Source organism: Polypterus senegalus, chromosome 2 (genome assembly GCF_016835505.1).
Source record: "Polypterus senegalus isolate Bchr_013 chromosome 2, ASM1683550v1, whole genome shotgun sequence".
Lineage (NCBI taxonomy): Eukaryota > Metazoa > Chordata > Cladistia > Polypteriformes > Polypteridae > Polypterus > Polypterus senegalus.
Genome location: NC_053155.1, coordinates 135217449 through 135239708, shown reverse-complemented (window position 1 = coordinate 135239708; position 22260 = coordinate 135217449). Strand labels below are relative to the sequence as shown.

The 22260-nt window shown below is 37.5% G+C and overlaps 1 protein-coding gene across 1 annotated transcript in view; it reads left to right on the top strand.

The window, feature by feature from the left end:
* Positions 1-13135, top strand: part of mettl21e (methyltransferase like 21e) — a 28338-nt gene extending 15203 nt beyond the window's left edge. The window contains exons 3-5 of the mRNA XM_039744683.1: positions 2624-2802; positions 5300-5417; positions 11176-13135. Coding sequence (XP_039600617.1) covers positions 2624-2802; positions 5300-5417; positions 11176-11582 — 704 coding nt within the window. The 3' untranslated portion in view covers positions 11583-13135. The remainder of the gene's footprint in view (positions 1-2623; positions 2803-5299; positions 5418-11175) is intronic.
* Positions 13136-22260: the final 9125 nt, after the last annotated feature.

Below are 22260 nucleotides of genomic sequence, written 5' to 3'. Positions count from 1 at the left end.
CCACATGCAATATAGAGTGTGTGTTGGAATTTACTTTAACCCAAGAGTCTGCTGTGTAAAAGTAAAACAAATGAGCTTATGCAGAATCAATGAAATTAAAAACAAATTTGAGACAGGAGGCATTATTTTATGTGTCACATCTTCAAACATATAAGTAATTATCCATCTTATTTAAACAACAACAACATTTATTTATATAGCACATTTTCATACAAAAAATGTAGCTCAAAGTGCTTTACAAAATGAATAGAGAAATATAAGACACAATAAAAAATAAACATAAGTCAACATTAATTAACATAGAATAAGAGTAAGGTCCGATGGCCAGGGTGGACAGAAAAACAAAAAAACTCCAAAGGCTGGAGAAAAAAATAAAATCTGTAGGGGTTCCAGACCAAGAGACCGCCTAGTCCCCTCGGGGCAATCTACCTAACATAAGTCAAACAGTCCTCTTTTTATTTAGGGTTTTCTTTGAAGGACCTGATGATGATGGTCACGTAGACTTCTGGCTTTCAGTTTCTTAAATGTTGGTGCATCATGATGCTTTGAGTAGGTGGTGGTGGCGCAGGCCGCCACCACAAAGAAACCGGAAAAAGAAACAGAAGAGAGAGTAGGGGTCAGTACGGATTTTGGAGCCACTATGAATAGTTATTATGATGAATTGAACATACAGAGTATCAGGATTAAGTTAAAGTGAAGTTATGAGAAGGCCATGTTAAAGTAATGTGTTTTCAGCAGTGTTTTAAAGTGCTCTACTGTATTTGCCTGGCGAATTCCTATTGGCAGGCTATTCCAGATTTTAGGTGCATAGCAGCAGAAGGCCGCCTCACAACTTCTTTTAAGTTTAGCTTTTGGAATTATAAGGAGACACTCATTTGAAGATCTAAGGTTACGATTTGGAATATAACGTGTCAGGCATTCCGATATATAAGATGGAGCGAGATTATTTAAGGCTTTGTAAACCATAAGCAGTATTTTAAAGTCAATCCTGAATGACACAGATAACCAGTGTAGTGACATCAAAACTGGAGAAATGTGTTCGGATTTTCTTTTCCTAGTTAGGATTCTAGCAGCTGCATTCTGCACTCATTGCAAGTGATTTATGTCTTTTTTGGGTAGTCCTGAGAGGAGTGCATTACAGTAATCTAGTCTACTGAAAACAAAAGCGTGAATTAATTTCTCAGCATCTTTCAATGATATAAGAGGTCTAACTTTAGCTATGTTTCTTAAGTGAAAAAATGCTGTCCTAGTGGTCTGATGAATATGCGATTTAAAATTCAGATTACAGTCAACAATCACCCCTAAGTTTTTTACTCCTGTCTTGACTTTTAATCCTGATGCATCAAGTTTATTTCTGATAACCTCATTGAATCCATTATTGCCAATTACTAAAATTTCAGTTTTCTCTTTATTTAGTTTGAGAAAATTACTATTCATCCATTCAGAAATACCAGTAAGACATTGTGTTAGTGTATCGAAAGAGTCGGAGTCATCAGGTGCTATAGATAAGTACAGCTGTGTGTCATCAGCATAGCTGTGGTAGCTCACGTTGTGCCCTGAGATAATCTGACCTAACGGAAGCATGTAGATTGAGAAAAGCAGCGGACCCAGGATAGAGCCTTGTGGAACACCATATAGAATATCATGTGTCTTTGAGATTTGATTCCCACAACTCACAAAGAATTTTCTACCTGCCAGGTAGGATTCAAACCGATTTAAGACACTGCCAGAGAGGCCCACCCATTGACTAAGGCGATTTCTAAGAATATTGTGATCAATGGTGTCAAATGCAGCACTTGGATCTAAGAGGATGAGAACAGATAAATGGCCTCTGTCTGCATTTACCCGCAAGTCATTTACTACTTTAACAAGTGCAGTTTCTGTACTGTGATTTGTTCTGAAGCCTGACTGAAATGTATCAAGAATAGCATGTTTATTGAGGTGGTCATTTAACTGCATAATGACTGCCTTCTCTAGAATTTTACTTAAGATGGGCAGGTTAGAGATGGGTCTAAAATTTTCAAAAGCAGAGGGGTCAAGATTATGTTTCTTAAGAAGGGGTTTAACTACAGCAGCCTTAAGACAGTCTGGAAAGACCCCCGTATCTAATGACGAATTAACTATGTCCAGAATATTGTCAATTAGCACGCCTGATATTTCTTTGAAAAACCTGGTTGGTATTGGGTCAAGGACGCAGGTGGAGGGTCTCAGTTGAGAAATAAAGAATAAGTAGATGTATGTCTGTGTGTCTGTCCAGTTACTATGTCTCTGTCATTCCAAAAAATGGCACTTCACAAATATTTTTGGTAATAAAATGCATTGCATTTGTCATTCTAATAGATGGTGCATTGCAAGCAGTAACATTGTTTTTACAAGTCTAATACCAAGATTCATATAACAGAGACATATGTATTGCGTGGTGCACTGCAAATATTAATGTTGATTACTTAGATTTCAACCCATCTTAGGTGGGTAGCACAGCTAGTTGTGTGAAATAAAGTAGAAGAAAATGTTTGCCATAAATTCAATTCTGACAGCTTTACTCCATAGGAAATAATTTTCATATTGTACAACCTACCCTAAAGGAGCTTACTTGTCATCTTTGGCTTTTTATTTGTTTCAGAAAACAAAGATGATTATGATGATGAGGATGATGATGAAGAAATGGCAATAGAAATTATGAAGAGACGTTTCACCCCTTCTGTTCTCACGACTGTTGTATGGGAAGGCTATTACTTTGCTGACTGTGAGATCAGAATCAAGGAATCTACGGATTGTTACGGGGCTGTGGTGTGGCCTTCAGTAAGTTCAGAATGAGCATACATGTGAAATCCAGCTTGCAAACAGTAGCTGTTTTTATAGCCTTCAGTAATGGCAGTTCACCTGTCCAACTTATGCCGGCTCATTTTCTCTCTCTCTCTCTGTTTAAGACATAAAAAGTTGCTCTAAGACATTTGTTTCCGATTGGAGCAGAAACAACAATATAGAGACCATCATGGAATAGACACATGTCCTATGTAATCTTGGAAACCTGAGAAAATGATCAGGAGATATAACAGAAGTAAAGGGAGCAGGCAGAATCATTGTCAAAAGAGTAGTCTAAGTCAAGTAAAACTTTGTAAGATGTTTGAATCATTCACCAGAGCCAAATTACTAAGCAAATGCTGAAGTCACATACGGTAAATGTGAAACTTGCGCTACACTAGTTTAGGGCTGACAGTCCCTTACTAGGATATCAGCAGCTGTGTTACTTGATCTTTATATAGCTGATGCAAGTTGGCTCACACTGCTACATGACCAACAATAAGTAGAGAAATCACAAGCAACATATAAAATGCAGACAGGCGCCCAAAAGCATAATTTAAATAGTGCTGAGGTGATATCACCACCATAACATTAAAATAAATTGACAACAAGAAATACGTAATGTATATACAAATTCCAAAAATATAACATGTAAAGACTCTAGCCACAAAACAGATTAATCACTGACACACTGAGCCAGTAATAGATGCATACAAGAGGAGGAAAGAGACGTGTTTACAAAACATACCAGTTTGGGTCCCATCCCACACTTTGTAGTGTCCTCTGTTCCTTAGTGTGCATATTTTGTAACTTATTCTAATTCTCCTTAACTAATATGTGAGGTCAATCCTTTTAACCTTTGAGCCGTATATTCTTAGCCTACCTTGTTCCTCAGTGACAGCATTGTTTGGGTAGTATAGAAGATCAGAGGACCAAGAGGAGATTTTTGAGTTCCTCAAGATAATTTGGCTAGCTAGCAGCAAACTATCCCAGTATATTATCCAGAACTTTGTCTGCTTCCGCTACATGACTGAATAGTTTATTCCAGATTTCTACAATCATTTCTATGGCTTCCATCTTGACTGCTTGATTCATATAAAAAAATTCTAAAATCTGATTTAATTCCTGATATATCTTTCTCAGTTCAAGACTGAAGGGACTGTACCTTCCATAGCTTATCTGACTAGGACAATATGTGGCTACTCCCCAAGATTTATAAATTATATTAAAACTGCTTATTTGGTTTATAAGAATAATAAATTAACAAAATGCCCCAGTGCTATAAACAAGGGTTGTAAATAACATTTCACAATGGAAGATACTCACAGAGTGTGCTAATAGTTATTGAACTAAGATTTTGTGATGGTTAATAGCAGTTCCTGATTCTTAAAAGACAAAATTAAACTCATAGCAGTAGACATAGAGCAAAATGTACAGCTACCATCACAGAACGATACTAAAGTGTAACTTGTCTCTAAAAAAGAGCCTGTTACTATAGTCAAGTGGGTCACCAAGAAAAGGTACATGGAAATGCAACAGCAAAATGTTGCTGTTCAGAAGGGAATGAGCTATTCATGCAAAGACATGACTCTTGTTCAATTAATGAAGGGGACAATGACTTAGCTTCAAATCTGGATACAATGTGAATGCGTTTCCTCTGCGTGCACTCCTCTGATTTTTGGAGAGTATTTATTTCACAGTACTTTAGCAAGAAATGCATGTGGTTTTCCTGTTGTGAGCATACATCTGGATGACTTGAGGTGTGGATTATGTGATATGAGTAACATGAGATTTGTTCTTCGATGTTTTTATATTATTTACTGTGGTCCTTTCTCCATGAAAATTTAGATTACAATATTTTCTCAACCATTACTACAAAGTAGTGATGTATAAAAGAAACATAAAAAAATTGGAATATTTTTTGGGTGGAGTATTCCTTTAAGGTGGGCATTAAGACATGAAACATTTACTGCCCGTGTTCTTTGACAGTCAGTTTCAGTTTACCACTCATACAGTATCTGCTGTTTACTGTGTTATTTTGACACTGTATTGTGTGCACCACTGGAGAGATTTCTCCAGGACATATACCTAGGAGTTTACGTATGGAGATTTAGGGCTCTCCAAACATCAGGATTTCCCCTTTGGCTTTACCTGTGTAGGAGTGAAAGAGTTCAGAACATGACTTTGGCACCAGTTTGGTTACAGAAACAAATGGGAGAAATACTTTCTCTCAATCCAAAGACCTGATGAGCTCTACTCTAAACATTCTGCTTTGGCTAATTGCATAGTCTTTGGCTTTCACATGGCAGGAATGTCTACATTCTTACAAATTCATTGAGTTTGTCCACTGCCCACATTCATTTTATTCAAGCTCGTCTAATAATGCCCATGCCAAGCATGCATCACTTATTTTTATAACTTTGAAGATGGCAGTTGAGAAATATTTTTTTTGGCAGAGAAATATTCCTTAGATAGAAACTGTTTTACTTTACAGGGTATGGTGCTTTGCCATTTCTTGGAAACCAATCAGGAAAAATACCCCCTCACTGATAGAAATGTGATTGAAATTGGAGCAGGGACCGGCTTGGTGTCAATTGTATGCAGCATTCTTGGTAAGTGATATGGAGCAAACCTGTACAAAATAACATACTGCTTACTTTTTATCAAAACATACTTTTAATTAAAATTATGTTAATATGTTGTTTTGCAATTTCATTTTAAATATTTTTGTTTCTTTGGATTTATCCATTAATTCGTTTAATGTATGCAACATTTTAAATGATCTTTTTCCTTTTGCTCATCTGAAACAAGTTCACTGACAAAAATGCATCCAATTATACCTTATTGTATTTTAAACTTGAATCTTCTTTATGTTTATAGGTTTAAGTATAGCTCTATCAGACATTTCATTTACTGTATATTTTTATTTATGGTTCTGCTTCATTCTTGGAGTCTGGAAGTGGGAGTTAAAATACCAAAAGAACTGCTTGTATTAGTTGTGAGCTATTGAAAACGGAATTCAAGTTCACTCACAAATCACATTGAACATAAAATACTATAAATCTCTCTCTTTATATATATATATATATATATATATATATATATATATATATACATACATACAGTATATATATACATACAGTATATATATACAGTATATATAATCCAATGCCTAAAAGTGCAACGATTTTATGTGAAGATTTTATGTCACGCTTTAAATCTGGCTTATTTTAAAACCTACATATATATGTTTGGTATCATTCTTTTCAGAATTTATCGAAATTTAATGTGATGTTAGATTTTCAGATTCTTATTCCATTTTTAAATTATAAACTAAAATATGAAGAACTCACATGCCGCAAGACGAGACTTTGTGCCAAGACACTTAAGCATGCACGTGGCCAAAAATAAAAGGCAAAGAGTAGGACAGCGGCTGTACAGGTTTTTAAATGTTCAAAGTGCCATGAGAGATGCAGATCACGCGGCACAGAGGAGCAAAGAGGAGGTAAAAAAAAAAACTATTTGTTTCCCATTGTATGTCCGTTTAAGAGGAGGTTTTGGAGGAGTGACCGTGTCTTCTTGGGGTGCGTTCAGCCCCCCTCTTCACAATATGAGTGGCAGGGACGTGAAGTGGCATAGTGCCAGCCACGAAGCGAGCAGAGGTAACCCTCTAACAGTATTATTCTAAGTTCACAAAAGAACACAGTCCTCTAAAAAACATCTTATTCTTTAACTGTTATACATACTTGCAGATTTAGTCTGACTTAAAGACTTTTTTTAATATGGACTCGCACATACGACAAGCCATCTCAGTTTGCAGATTTGCACTGTGGTAGCTGCCAGTGGCCAGCTGTGAGCCCACAATGTCTGGATTACAGCAGCCCTCCGAAGCAGCCTCTTATTGGCTTGAACTAAGAGATCAACTCCCAGCCTTGGCAGACCAGATACTGCATCTAAACACTGTGAGTGGAACGTTTCCTGGTGATGTCAGCTGAACTGTCTACTCTGCTCCCACCTTACTGCGCCACCCACCACATCACACTTCATTCCTCCACTGTGCAAATCCTGCTGACTGTGACAAGTTTACTATATTTTAAAGTAACTATGAGCCATGATTGCCCCCAAAAATCCTGTCAACTCCAGCAAATGTACTATCATGAAATGATACTATAAAATCAGATGACTGCTTGCTCTTCACCCTGTTCTTTGTGCCATATTTGTTATTGCAGGATGTGTGTAACTCCCCAAGATTATTCTTGTATTTGTGTATTCTCACACCATAAACATAATACACACAGAAAGACCATGGCTATGAAGGGCGTACAGGGTCTGCAGCAATGTTTAGGTAGGTGGTACATGTCAAAGTGACATCCACATGAATGTGAGGAGCCAGTTTTTTCCTGCAGAACATTGGCCAGATGCCTTCTTCCTGTAGTGGATTCTGCTTCTGTGTTTTACCCAATTTAAATGACACATATGCACAGTGCCATCCACATGATCTTAAAAAAAATTATATTCATCGGTCCAGGCAACCTTTTTCCATTGCTCCATATCCAGTTCTGATACTCACATGTTTAATGTTGGATCTGATCAGTGTATATACTGTAAATGTTGAATATATGTTGTATTATTTGGGTCATTCCATGTCATATCAACCAATGGCCCACACACTTCATACTCAGAAAAGTGTGGAGACACCAAGCTAATTGTATCAGGCCTCATTTTTTCATCAAATTTCACAAGTCTGTAGTTCAAGAACTAAAACACTGAGTAGGCTCAGACTTTCCACGCTGGTACATTAATTATGATGAAATGAAAACATTTGGTCCCAATGACTGTGCATGGTCAAAGCAGCAAAGCAGCACCTTCAAATTAACTAATATTTAATTTGAGTGTTTGGCTTAGCTACAGTATGTTTAGGCCTCAGAAACACATATTTGTAATCAACACAGACTTTTTGATTTTTTTTCCTTATTCAGGTAACTATATAGGCTTTCTTAAAAAACAATAAACAAAAAAGTAACTGTATTTAGGGTTTGAAAAGCAGACCTCTCAAATCTAAACAAATAATTTTGGATTTCATTTTCAGAGCACCCTAATGGCATGTGGAAATGTGCAGATATTTTTTTTTATATTTTTTATTTATTCTACATTCTTCCTCAAAATGCAAGCTTTGCTTTTCTTATGCAAACCTTTCATGTTTATTTTCCACCCTAAACATAGACTGAATGTGTGCCATGTGTCAATAAACAGTAAGTTATCAAAAATGATGATGTCCTATCTCTGGTTGCTGAACAGAGAATGTGATTCTCCATGGCCAAAAGAGAATCTGGTACTCGAGAATACTACTGTCACATCCCGGAAGAAGATTGTAAACTCAAAGTCAGCCGAGTATCTAGTGAAGACAGTCAATTGACTATCTGAATATTCTCCACTGAATCAGCAGCAGAGATCCTGCCCTCTTATAATCACACTCTTGATGGATCAGATACGTCTCTCACATTAGACTGGTGTCCTTCTGGAGGCTATGTTGGGTGCATGTATGATGAGAAATGTTGGATTGGTATGATTCATGACAAGAGTGAAGTGGAATAAGACATCCTGATTTGTTTCATGCATCCAAGCTATCCTGCACAGTCTTTCCATTGGCCACCTAAAGACTATATTTGCTTAGTGCAACCTACAATTGTCAGTGGGAGACAGTACCATCTTGAACTCAAAGACAAAGATGCCCTGCACTCCGTACTTTGATTGAAACAGAAATGAAATGGGTCACATTCCTGCTGCTGCAATACCAAGATGTTAACATTTCATAAAGACTACTGTTGTATTTAATGTATTTTTAATGTGTTGCATTTAATTTTTTTTTCCATTAATTCTATAAACAAATTATCCATCCCGCTGAATCCAAACACAGGGTCACAGGGGGTCTGCTGGAGCCAATCCCAGCCAACACAGGGCAGGAACCAATCCCGGGCAGGGTGCCAACCCACCGCAGGACACACACACAAACGGGACAATTTAGAATCGCCAATCCACCTAACTGGCATGTCTTTGGACTGTGGGAGGAAACCGGAGCGCCCGGAGGAAACCCACGTAGACACGGGGAGAACATGCAAACTCCACGCAAGGGAGGACCCGGGAAGCGAACCTAGGTCTCCTTACTGCGAGGCAGCAGCGCTACCACTGCGCCACCGTGATGATTATAATTACTGACAAATGTTGAATTTAACCCATGTTTAAAATGGAAAATAAAAATGAAAGATTCACATAAGAAAAGTAAGACTTGTTTTTTGAGAAAGAAGGAATCGTGTAGGATATTATATATATATATTTTTTTTAAGTGTCTGGGTGTTTTCACCATTATTATTATTATTATTATTATTATTATTCATGTTAGCAGTTTCGCACATACCATAATAATATGAAACGCAGTTATCCATCCGGTGTTGCTAAACAAAAGAAAAAGGCAGACGATGTAGCCTTTATTGAGACACGAAAAGGAGCTTTGCTGAAATTTGTCGTGGCCAAAAAGGTGCATTCTCCTACGGAGTCCTTTCAAAACTGACCAGCAGTAAGCAACGAGCAACATACCAGTTACTGTCGCTGCTGGGGAACGCAGCTTTTCTAAGCTAAAGATAATCAAGAATTACCTCAGGACAACCATGTTAGAAGAACGATTGAATGCTTTAGCATTAATGTTCTTTGAGCGAAACGTTGTCCAATCGCTTGATTACTCGGCATTAATTAAAGATTTCTCAAGTGTTAAAGTGCGAAAAGTTGATTCCATTTTTTGAGCTTTATTCTGGAATGTTCATTAGCCCAAGTTTTAATTTGGTAGAAAAAAATGGAAAACGGTATAAAAAACACACTTTTTGTGACAAAAAAATAAATAAAATGCTCTAAAATTTATAAAAAATATGCACCAGTGCACTGCACATTTTGCACACACTGGGCTTAGCTACATACCTCCACGCGGTGCCCAGTGGAAACAGGTCAAATCTGGCTGAACTGTAGCTAATACTACACGCATTAGGGCCCCCACAGTCTAATTATACCCAGGGCCCCCAACGTCCTAAGAATGGCCCTGCTCCACGTGAAATTAACAGTGATTACATCAATAATCTTAAAACCACTGTCATGTTTGCAAAACATCAGTGTTTGCTTTCCAGGCTGAAGAACCCTTTAATCCTAATTTCTCCAGGGTAATAAATGTCAGCAATATGTCTATACAATCTGTTTTTTATGAGTCTAAACAAATAATCTAAAAGATGCAAGGTTCAAATCAGTAAAGATACAAACTTTAAATCAATGCATAGCAGTCATTTAAGAGATAACATATTTTAACTTAAGAGTTTGTTTGAGATGACATTTAAAGTCTAGCAGTCTGTAGCAACTGCCTCCAAAAGCAGTTTTTTTATCAGCTTGAGTTAAAGAAGGCTTCCTAACCTTAGCTGAGCAGCACTGCTTCTGAACACTGAGAGCTTAGTGCTTCCCGTTGATGCCAGTTGAGCTGTCTACTTCATCCTTACTGTGCACAACAATGTACCACACCACACTATGCCCCCACCACAATGTACAGGCTCCCAGGTACACAAAGTGTTTTTGTATATACCAGAAGCCACCTCACTTCTCAGGTAATTTGGTAACCACCAGTGGCCAGCCACACACCCACAACATCTGGATTACAACAGCACTCAGACACAGTCTTTCCTCACCTTAACTGAGCAGATGCTGCTTCTGAACATTGTGAACAGAGTGCTTCCTGGTGACATTAAATGTTGACTACTTAGCCCGACATTACTGCACAGCTCTGCCGCTCCACAGTGACTTGCACAAGATGGCAACAGACATTGTGGGTTGAAGGCATCCTTTGGCTTTCTCTAAATGTTAACTTATCTGGATGAAGTGAATGTGGTGAAAGATGATTTATCACACCAAATTACTTTGTTCTATTTCGCAGGGGTCCAGGTTTTGAGCTCCTCACAACAGGTTCTGTGGTTTTGTTAGTAGGACTCAGAAGCACATGGTTTTTGAATGGCAGCCTTGTCATAAAATGCTGTTTTTTTAAGTTTATGATATTCTGTTTTTGCTGAGGCTGGGTCACAGAGGTACTGACTGAATTCTGTTGTAATTTCTAAAGTTGTACTTTTGTGTTATTTCCAGTACCAACTGTCCCGTGACGTGTGAGTCTACCCCTGTTCACAACTTGTGTCCACTGTTTCTCTTTGCTAGTGTACAGTTTGTTATTTTGTTCACTGTCCATAGAGTCATCTGTGCATAAAGCATTAAGCAGTGCTGGATCGTGAACATTTATTTACTACATAGTACTTTTTTTTTTTTTACTTTTCTTGTATATCTGTTTTCTAGGAGCTAATGTCACTGCAACAGACCTTCCAGATGTGCTGGGTAATTTGCAGTATAACGTTTCCTTCAACACCAAAAACAGATGTAAGTACTTCCCTAATGTCAAGGAACTCACTTGGGGGAAGGAGCTGGAGAAGAATTTTCCTCGTTCATCCTTTCATTTTGACTACATCATGGCAGCTGATGTTGTATACAGCCACCCATTTCTGGAGGAGTTACTTGTTACATTCAATCACTTGTGTCATGATGACACTATCATCCTCTGGGCAATGAGATTCCGTATGGAAAAAGAGAACAAGTTTGTTGACAGATTTCAACTTTTCTTTGACCTGGAGTTGTTATGTGATCTTCCTAGCTTGAACATTAAATTATTCAAAGCTGTACGTAAAAAACAAAAAATAACTCCATAAAGTGAGTGAGTACCTTTGAATCCAACTCTGGTGTCATAAATAACATTTCATAGTTGCTTCATAAAATAAGAAAATGGTAGCACTTAAAATCTGGTGAATCAAAACTATAACCTGTCTTTGAATTTAAATTTATTTATACGGTATATTCCAAAACATACTGAAGTTGAATTTCTTGTCCATATATGCTTATTTGTTTTGTGCCATTGTGATTGATTACAATTGTAGTAAAGGAACATTAAGTAAAGACTTGAATGAAAAAGTTAGGCAGCATAAGATATAGTTTAACAATTATAAAATGGGGCCAGAAAATAATTAATAATACCATCCTTTTCTAAGAAAGAGAAAAAATTTTGTCCAAATTTTTTTCTGCTGTTGTTTGAAAAATGGAATTAAATACCTTTTCTGTTTCAATAATGTAGGAATGAAAAGTTCATGTATCATTTGTATACATCATTTTTGACAATACGGTATATTATACGTGAGCCATGGCTTGCCCTGCCATTTGAAAATACTACCTGACTACATCAGAGACGTTTTCATACTAAAGTCCAGAGTAAATAAGAGTTCAATACCATACCTGGAAGAAGCAAGGTGGAAGTCTTTCTTAACAATTAAGAAAAATTGGGCGCCACAAAAATATTTTTCAATGCCATAGAGAAGTTTTTCACCGTATCATATGTGGCACTGATGCGAAAGCAACATGTTGACCATTGTCTAACCAGATTTAGCATTTCAATGTCTTTTTGTTTGTTATTTCTTGTCTTACATGCAGAAATAATGTATGCACACGTTAAGTATATATGACAGTTACGTTTGAACATTCGTGTAAAGTTTTAAGGTTTATTTTAACAGCCTGACGAACTTTCCAGTTTTCCAGAAATACTCAAAGATAACTGTAGCCTGGAGGGTTAGTTGTCAGTGCAGTCCACACGGTAGCAAATGGAGAGAAGGCAGATCGTGTGGACTGGAACAGTGGCAATGGAAGAGAGGGGTAAGTCTGCCTCTTCCCGTAATAATATTAGCTAATGTACAATCAATAAAGAACAAAACGGATGGAATCTACTGCAAGATGAAAGCTCGCCATCGAAGAATTCAGCTTTTAAAGACTGGACTGAGACAGAATGTCTGCAGGTAAACCATGCAAAGGAGGAGTATGTATTTGTTAACAATACATGGTGTACAGACGTCACTATATTATCTGAATCCTGCTCAAGAGAATAAGGAATGTTTTTTATTAAATGTTGACCATTTTATTTACCAAGAGAATTTACAGGAGTTGTAATTGCTGCGGTTTTTATTCCACAGATTGCAACCTTGAATCGTGCTTTGGATGAACTGTTTAACATCATCACCAAACACGAAAACAAATTCCCAATGTGGACCTAAACATTGCAGGAGATTTTAACTATTAGAAACTGAAGTCATCTCTCCCATCAGCATATATCATGTCCTACATGAGAAAATAATACAATGGATTGATTGTATATTGCTGATGCGTACAGGGGAAGTCTTAAGCTTCACTTTCTCGAGTCTGACCATGTTTCCATTGTGCTGCGGCCAGTTTATGAACAGAAATTAAAGGCACAGCCAGTCACTGTTTAAAAAAAAAAAAAAAAAGTTCAATAGTGGTCAGCTGAGGCAGAGGAACAATTAAAGGGCTGCTTTCAAACTACAGACTGGGACTTATCTGTAGCTAATTCCTCAAACATTAATGAGAATATGGAGGCTTTGACAAACTATAATTAAGACTAATTAAGGTTTTCCCCAACCAAAATCAATGGTTCAACAGAGATATATGTGACAGACTGAGTGCAGAAAATGGCCTTTATCTGTGGTGATAAAGAACGGTTCAAGTTATTCAATGGAAAAGGCAATTAGGCAAGCTTAAAGGGCCTATAATGCCAAACTCGAACAGTAGTCCAACTGTGGTAATTGAAGGTGCATGTGTCAAGGTTGGCTGGCTTTAACAAATTAGAGGCTCTAGGACAAGATACTCTCACTACTGATGCCTCACTTTCTGACAATCTCAACATTTCTATGCTCATTTTGAAAGCCATAATGTGGAAAAAGCAACCAGCTCTCCAGGTCAGCCAGCTGAATTCACTCTTTAAGTAACTGAGCATTCCACAGGTGTAACCCTCCCTTGCAAAACTGTAGGACCAGACAGATAAAACTGCAGGTGCTAAATATCTGTGCCTCAGAATCATCTGGAGTTTTCACTAAAATCTTCAGCTCATCTCTTACACAGGCAGCCATCCCACAGGTATTCCATTGTTCCTGTGTGCAAAAACCCCAGAGATCTGAGTGGCCATGAAAAGTCTAGAAAAGCTTGTGTTGTCATACATCAACAGCATTATCCCTGCCTCTCTGGAGCCTCTGCATTTTGCTTACCAGACAAAAAGATCTGTGGATGATGTTGTATCACAGACTCTCCACCCTGCTCTTCTGGATAGTCAGAACACATACAGTGGTGTGAAAAACTATTTGCCCCCTTCCTGATTTCTTATTCTTTTGCATGTTTGTCACACAAAATGTTTCTGATCATCAAACACATTTAACCATTAGTCAAATATAACACAAGTAAACACAAAATGCAGTTTTTAAATGATGGTTTTTATTATTTAGGGAGAAAAAAAAATCCAAACCTACATGGCCCTATGTGAAAAAGTAATTGCCCCCTGAACCTAATAACTGGTTGGGCCACCCTTAGCAGCAATAACTGCAATCAAGCGTTTGCGATAACTTGCAATGAGTCTTTTACAGCACTCTGGAGGAATTTTGGCCCACTCATCTTTGCAGAATTGTTGTAATTCAGTTTTATTTGAGGGTTTTCTAGCATGAACCGCTTTTTTAAGGTCATGCCATAGCATCTCAATTGGATTCAGGTCAGGACTTTGACTAGGCCACTCCAAAGTCTTCATTTTGTTTTTCTTCAGCCATTCAGCAGTGGATTTGCTGGTGTGTTTTGGGTCATTGTCCTGTTGCAGCACCCAAGATCGCTTCAGCTTGAGTTGACGAACAGATGGCCGGACATTCTCCTTCAGGATTTTTTGGTAGACAGTAGAATTCATGGTTCCATCTATCACAGCAAGCCTTCCAGGTCCTGATGCAGCAAAACAACCCCAGACCATCACACTACCACCACCATATTTTACTGTTGGTATGATGTTCTTTTCTGAAATGCTGTGTTCCTTTTACGCCAGATGTAACGGACATTTGCCTTCCAAAAGTTCAACTTTTGTCTCATCAGTCCACAAGGTATTTTCCCAAAAGTCTTGGCAATCATTGAGATGTTTCTTAGCAAAATTGAGACGAGCCCTAATGTTCTTTTGCTTAACAGTGGTTTGCGCCTTGGAAATCTGCCATGCAGGCCGTTTTGCCCAGTCTCTTTCTTATGGTGGAGTCGTGAACACTGACCTTAATTGAGGCAAGTGAGGCCTGCAGTTCTTTAGACGTTGTCCTGGGGTCTTTTGTGACCTCTCGGATGAGTCGCTCTGCGCTCTTGGGGTAATTTTGGTCGGCCGCCACTCCTGGGAAGGTTCACCACTGTTCCATGTTTTACCATTTGTGGATAATGGCTCTCACTGTGGTTCGCTGGAGTCCCAAAGCTTTAGAAATGGCTTTATAACCTTTACCAGACTGATAGATCTATTACTTCTGTTCTCATTTGTTCCTGAATTTCTTTGGATCTTGGCATGATGTCTAGCTTTTGAGGTGCTTTTGGTCTACTTCTCTGTGTCAGGCAGCTCCTATTTAAGTGATTTCTTGATTGAAACAGGTGTGGCAGTAATCAGGCCTGGGGGTGGCTACGGAAATTGAACTCAGGTGTGATACACCACAGTTAGGTTATTTTTTAACAAGGGGGCAATTACTTTTTCACACAGGGCCATGTAGGTTTGGATTTTTTTTCTCCCTAAATAATAAAGACAATCATTTAAAAACTGAATTTTGTGTTTACCTGTGTTATATTTGACTAATGGTTAAATGTGTTTGATGATCAGAAACATTTTGTGTGACAAACATGCAAAAGAATAAGAAATCAGGAAGGGGGCACATAGTTTTTCACACCACTGTACATTATGTTAGGATGCTATTCTACTGACTACCACTCAGCTTTTGATACCTTTACCCCTTCTTAGCTGGTTGCAAAACTCTAAGGAACTGTGTCTGCCCAATTCAATCTGTAACTGGATATTGGAGTTTTTAACAGCTAGAAAGCAGGTAGTTAGGATTGGCACAAAAACATTTTCACCACTGATGGTAAACGCTGGGGCTCCCATAAGGCTACTGTCTGACCCCAAAGCAGTTCTCACTAATCATTTACGGCTATACAGCCAACTATGATACTAATATAATTACATTTGCTGATGACACCACAGTCATCAGCCTCATTACAAACAATAATGAGACTGCATACCATCAGGAGATTAATAGTCTAGTTACTGGTGCACCATCAACAATCTCACCTTGAACATAACCAACACTAAAGAAGTGATTCGGGATTTCAGGAGAGGACAGGTGAACAACTCGACAGTCTGCATTGATGGGGCATGGTGGAGAGAGTGAATAGTTTCTCATTTCTTGGTCTCCACATCTCAGAGAAGCTAAACTGGTCACAAAACACCACTGCCATCATTGAAAAAAGCACTGCAGTGCCATTAACTCCTCAGATGCTTGAGGATGTGTGGTATGTGGAAACAAAGTCCTACCACAGCCCTATTGAGAGTGCACTGACTTAAGGGATCACATTCTGGTATGAGAACACCACAGCCCAGGAAAAACAGATCATTACAAAGGGTGGTGAAGCAGGCACAACATATCACTGGCTCTACTCTTCCCACAACAGTATTGTCAATATTGTATACAGTATACCAAACACTACAGAAATGGGACTGATGCAGTTCTGTGCTCCCTACGCACACTGTGCTCAGTTCGTCTTCCAGACTCAGGTAAGGCCATAGGTATACCAATATCAAAGCTAGCACTTCTCGCAAGGCTCAAGAACAATTTTTACCCCTCTGCATTTCATCTTCTCAATAATGTCCATCACAGTTAGAATAAGTAACCTATATAATAACACATTAAACATCCAACAGCAATGTTCTGTTCTGTATTTTTTACACTCTTGCAATTATTTTGTCATATTGTATATGAGTGACCAGTACTATATTTCATGTATCTGACTGAACCTCTGTAAAAACGGAAAATAAGCAATCTCTATCTCTGTAATGATGCCTATCTGACATTAATGATGCTTTTTAACTATCACCAGGAAATAGAATGAGTCTAACAGCCAGGTGTTTTTCTATTGCATGCAAGATTGCTAAAGGGGGCACAAGAAGTTCATTCAGTACATGAAAAGTACGCAGCAAATATTGATATACTTAATACCAGAGTAGATTTTGAGGTTAGTTACTGGACTGCAAATGTTTTTTTTTCTTTTTGTACTTATACTTTTAAATTTGTTGTTTGTTTTGTATTTTTACGCTATATACCATATTTGTTAGTTGTGTACAAGTCACACTGAACACTGGTAGCATTCCAAAGAGCTTTCTTTCTTTCTTTCTTTCTTTCTGTCTGCCTGTCTGTCTGTCTGTTTGTCTGTCTGTGGAATTATCCCAGAAGAAAGTTTGTTTGTTTAAAAGTACAAAGCATAAGGTATTGTTACATAATTACAGGTGGTCTGGCAACATGCTGGGTGTATTTTGTGGATCATTAATCATAGATTATTTCTGTTAATTTTTCTTGCTTCTATGTATATATTTATGATTTCATAATGGCTAGTACTATAGCCTCATAGCTCCAGAGACATGAAGTCTTGGCCTGTTCATCGTCTCTTTCTTACGTTGGCCTATTTGGTTACTATAGCTGGTGTCTTTAAACTGACCTGGGTTGATTGGATATGGTTGTGAATATGAGTGTACAGTATACTTTTATTGAGCTAGTAGTGACCTGTTGATGCCTGGTTCATACTTTTCTTCCTTTAATACTGCAATGGAAAAAGTTGAGTTCAGGAAATGAATGGGTTTATTTCTTTATTGAAACCGTTGACTCGTACTGTTGGACACTACTGATGCATTAAGAAGAGTCAAGATGCCTGCCATTGTAATAATCAGCAATGAATAATCAATTTATGCTTTCTCCTTAGGTGTGAATTTCCCCTTGGGATTAATAAAGTATTAACAAAGTATCTATCTATCTATCTATCTATCTATCTATCTATCTATCTATCTAAATAGATATGCAAGTTACTGTATGCTCTATATTCTATATTTGTTCATAGATTATCTTGCATTTACATACACATGCAAAAATGTTTGACTTGCACTAGAAAAAACATTTTAATTGGCATCAAAGTCTATAGTGTATTAGAATGATTTTGAACTCTAAGACAACATACTTTACAAATGTAAACAGATACATTTGAAGTCAACTACAATATTCTTTAAAATAAACCTATAAAATTGCTATAATTTTCTAATACAGAGCAACTATTTAATTATTGGTAGAAACAGAATTAGAATAAGATGGTAAAAAAGAGTTAACACAACCTGCTTCTGGCTGCCTTTCTACCACTTTAAGAATCATGAGGCACACAGGCCCCCAAACCATACCAAGAATACACTCCTAGGAGAGGAATATTTAAGTAGAATGATAAAAAGAGCAACAACAAAACAAAACAAGAGTTCACATATGAGTACTGCCTTACTGGAATTCAGCAAGCAATCCAAACTGCAGACTTTTTCTCCAAATAGTTACCTGAACATATCTGAAGAGCCAAGATCTCAGCAGCAAGCAAAGGAGCTTGCTTTTATTCTGGCTTATCAACTGGACCATACTCTTGTTCTGATGTTTTGTTACCTGTCTTAGTAGCCATCTGCTAATGGTTCCCTACTATTCATGTGTTTCGTCTTTCCATTGCCTATTTGGAAGTATGTATGCATTGAAGGATAAACACATTTAGTTAATGCCACAAGGTCAAAGAACCACTTTTCTGGATATGTATGCCCACCAAAGCTCTTCATTACATTTCTGCTTGCCCTTGTGAGGGTTTCAGGTGGCAACTGACTACCTTAGTCAAATTACAATTCACTAAGAATATTCAGCACCATTTTCAATTTCCTTGTAAAATATTCACAGGCATTACAAGGACAGCCAAAAATGTAATCTGCCTGTCATGCTGTGCACCTTCTTCAAGTACACCTAGGCCAATATATTTCATGCAGGAGATACACTGGGGCATTCTCACCTAGAAGCACAAGCTAACTCAAATGGTTCCTCATTATCCAGAGGAGCAACAGTTCTTCAACAAGGTGCTCACAGATTGCAGACCTCCTTACCCTGAAAGGCCATTCTGACCACTTTTACCAGTGATCTTTTTCTTTCAGACACTGATTATGGCCCATAGTTGACGATGGAGATGTACACTGGCTGTTAAATCGATACAGTCATCCAAGGATTTTGTTATAACTTTTTTGGAATACGGTAATTTCTTTTAAACATTTACATTTAGATTACATTTGAAAAAAGTAAAATTTAACTCTTTTTATTCATTAATAGCTTCATGTTAGTTTTAAAAATTTCAGCATGTACTTATTATTGCTTAATCTAATTAGGTTCTGTTGCATTTCAGTATACTGATTCATTAAAAAATGTGTGTTGGTTCTACATTATTTATAGATTTTTTTCTTTTAACATTTTAAAAGATACTGTCTACACCAGGGATTCCCAAACTTGTTCCTGGGAACCCACTATGGCTGCAGGTTTTTGTTCCAAGCAGCTTCTGCTTCTAATTTGACTCCTGGGCTAATTAAGTGGACTGTTATTTACAAGATTCTGTGTTTTGGGAATAGTATAGAAATGACCTATTTACGCATGTACCACGCGCATATTTTTTTTCCCGAAGATTAGTATTAGAAAATCAGTTGGGCATCATACATGGGGAAATGTAATTCTGTAATGTTTACTACTTCTGCTTGGGCTTGCTTGCGCTCTCTCTCGCTCGCTTGCTCACGCACTCACTCTCTCTCTCTCTTGCCCGCGCTCTCTCTCTAAACACTTCCTATACAATCACAACGTGCGTCATACACATGGCAAAACGATTTTTGCGATTTTCTTTGTAAAAATTAGGGTGCGCGTCTTACAGGAGGGCGCATGGTACACGAGTAAATATGGTAGAAAACTAAGTTTGGTAAAAAAAAAAAAAATTATTAAAATGTACTAAGCAGATCTATGGGGAAAATGTATTTTACAGTGATCCCTCGCTATATCGTGCTTCTACGTTCGTGGTTTCACTCCATCGCGGATTTTAAATGTAAGCATATCTAAATATATATCACAGATTTTTTGCTGGTTTGCGGATTTCTGCGGGCAATGGGTTTTTTAATTTAAAGTACATGCTTCCTCAGTTGGTTTGCCCAGTTGATTTCATACAAGGGACGCTATTGGCGGATGGCTGAGAAGCTACCCAATCAGAGCATGTATTACGTATTAAATAAAACTCCTCAATGATATACGATATGCTTCCCGCGCGGTGCTTCTCATACTTAAAAGCTCTAACAACACCTATTGATTTTTGATTGTTTGCTTTTCTCTGTCTCTCTCACTCTCTCTGACATTCTCTGCTCCTGGCAGAGGGGGTGTGAGCAGAGGAGCTATTTGCACAGAGGCTGTTTGCCTAGAGGATACGGACGCCCCTCTAAAAATGCTGAAAGACTACCTTCACATTGCTGCCTTCCTTGCGGCCGCTTTATCGTGGGTGCTTCGCATACTTAAAAGCCCAACAGCACGTATTGATTTTTAATTGTTTGCTTTTCTCTCTCTCTCTCTCTGACATTCTCTGCTCCTGACACGCATTCTTTGAAGAGAAGATACTGTATGTTTGAATTCTTTTAATTGTGAGAAAGAACTGTCATCTCTGTCTTGTCATGGAGCACAGTTTAAACTTTTGACTAAAGGGTGTTATTTCATGTCTAGAGGGCTCTAATAATGTTAAAAAACGTATTTAGAAGGTCGTAAACAGGTTTTCTATGCTCTAACTGCAAAAATATTAGATTTATAAATAAAGAATCCTACTTCGCGGAAATTTATCGCAGTAGAGTCTGGAACGGATTAACCGCAATAAACAAGGGGTTTACTGTACTCTCTTTTTAACATTTTCATCTTCATTTTCATTCTACTTTTCCAGGTGTTCTAATTGTTTAATTAAGTCATTATTTACTAATTAGTGGGGCTTGACACTAAAATAGTTGCAGCCTTTCATGATTCAGTGTTGTTTGCTTGGGTGTCTGCTCTGCTAGTTTTGAATTGTCATTATTAAGACACACTGAAGTGTGCAAACTGCACAGAGAACGGGTAAAATATAATGAAAGAGATTAAAATCTATAGCAAAAGCAGAAATATTTCTGCTCTTGTTCAGAAAGAGGACGCCACTTAGTTATTTCACAATAATTAAGATTAGGCATATAAGTAGGTTTCACATTTCTGTTATCATTTTTGTCCTAAAATAGTGACTTAACATTAGGGACCTATTTTATTGACCTTAAGGTTAGTGTTTGGGTGAGGGGAAGGCTGTCTCAAGTGGTGTCCACTTTCTGAACAAGATCCAATATTTCTAATGTCTTATAAATGTAAAAATTATGCTGCTCTGCTTTTCTGAATGTAGTATAAGAGAAGAGGGGAAACAATACCAGCTAATTAAATTAGCTTAGTGTTATCTGTTGTCACTGATTAGGAATCTGGTTGGAACAAATACTTGCAGCCACTGTGGGTCCCCAGGAACGAGTTTGGGAATCCCTGGTCTACACAATTTACAATACCCTAAGAACTCTTAAGTTAACTGAAGGGAATGGTAGAGCTTTGAATTATGGACCTTAATTGATGGGTACCTGAAAACCAAGCGTATTTTGGCATAGGTGGTACCCATTTTATTTATTTTTTCCTGTTTCTCCTACACCAGCACCTCAGCCCTTTAGATGTTATTGTGTATTATCAATCTCTTGCTTATTTGTAACACTTGTTGTTAACGCTGTGAACACATTTGCACTGTTAACAACAAAAAGAGCAGGGAGAACTTTGGAACATGGAAGATGTAGGTGAAAAAGGATATATGTACTGGCAACTTTGGGCTCATTTTTAGTGGTCATACCATTTTACAGTTATTGTGGTGAATGTTTAAAGAAAGCAGTTTTATACTTTTGATAAACTTCATCATATTTATGTCTCTTCCACTCCTACACACTCTCTCCTTTTTTGTATTTTTATGCAGCTTGCAGTGATGCTCTAAATTTAACTCCTGGCTTAGAATAATACTCTACAAGAGTCTGACTACAGAGGTTTGTGCTCAGCTTTAGTTTTTGTCATTTTGGCAGTTTGCAACATGCAGCTACGGTAGCTCTCCATTTCAAAACACAAAAATGTTGTCCATCCATTTTTTGTTTTTACATTTGTACGGTTTTCTTTATTGATTATTATTATTAATTTAGCAATATTTACAATGGACAGAGGTCATACTATGTTTAAAATGTTCAAAGCACATTTTTCACTCTGAATAGCACAGCAATTTAAATATATATATATATATATATATATATATATATATATATATATATATATATTTCTCAAACACTTTATTTAAAGACAAGAATTTTTATTGTTGAATTTTACAGTTTAAATGATT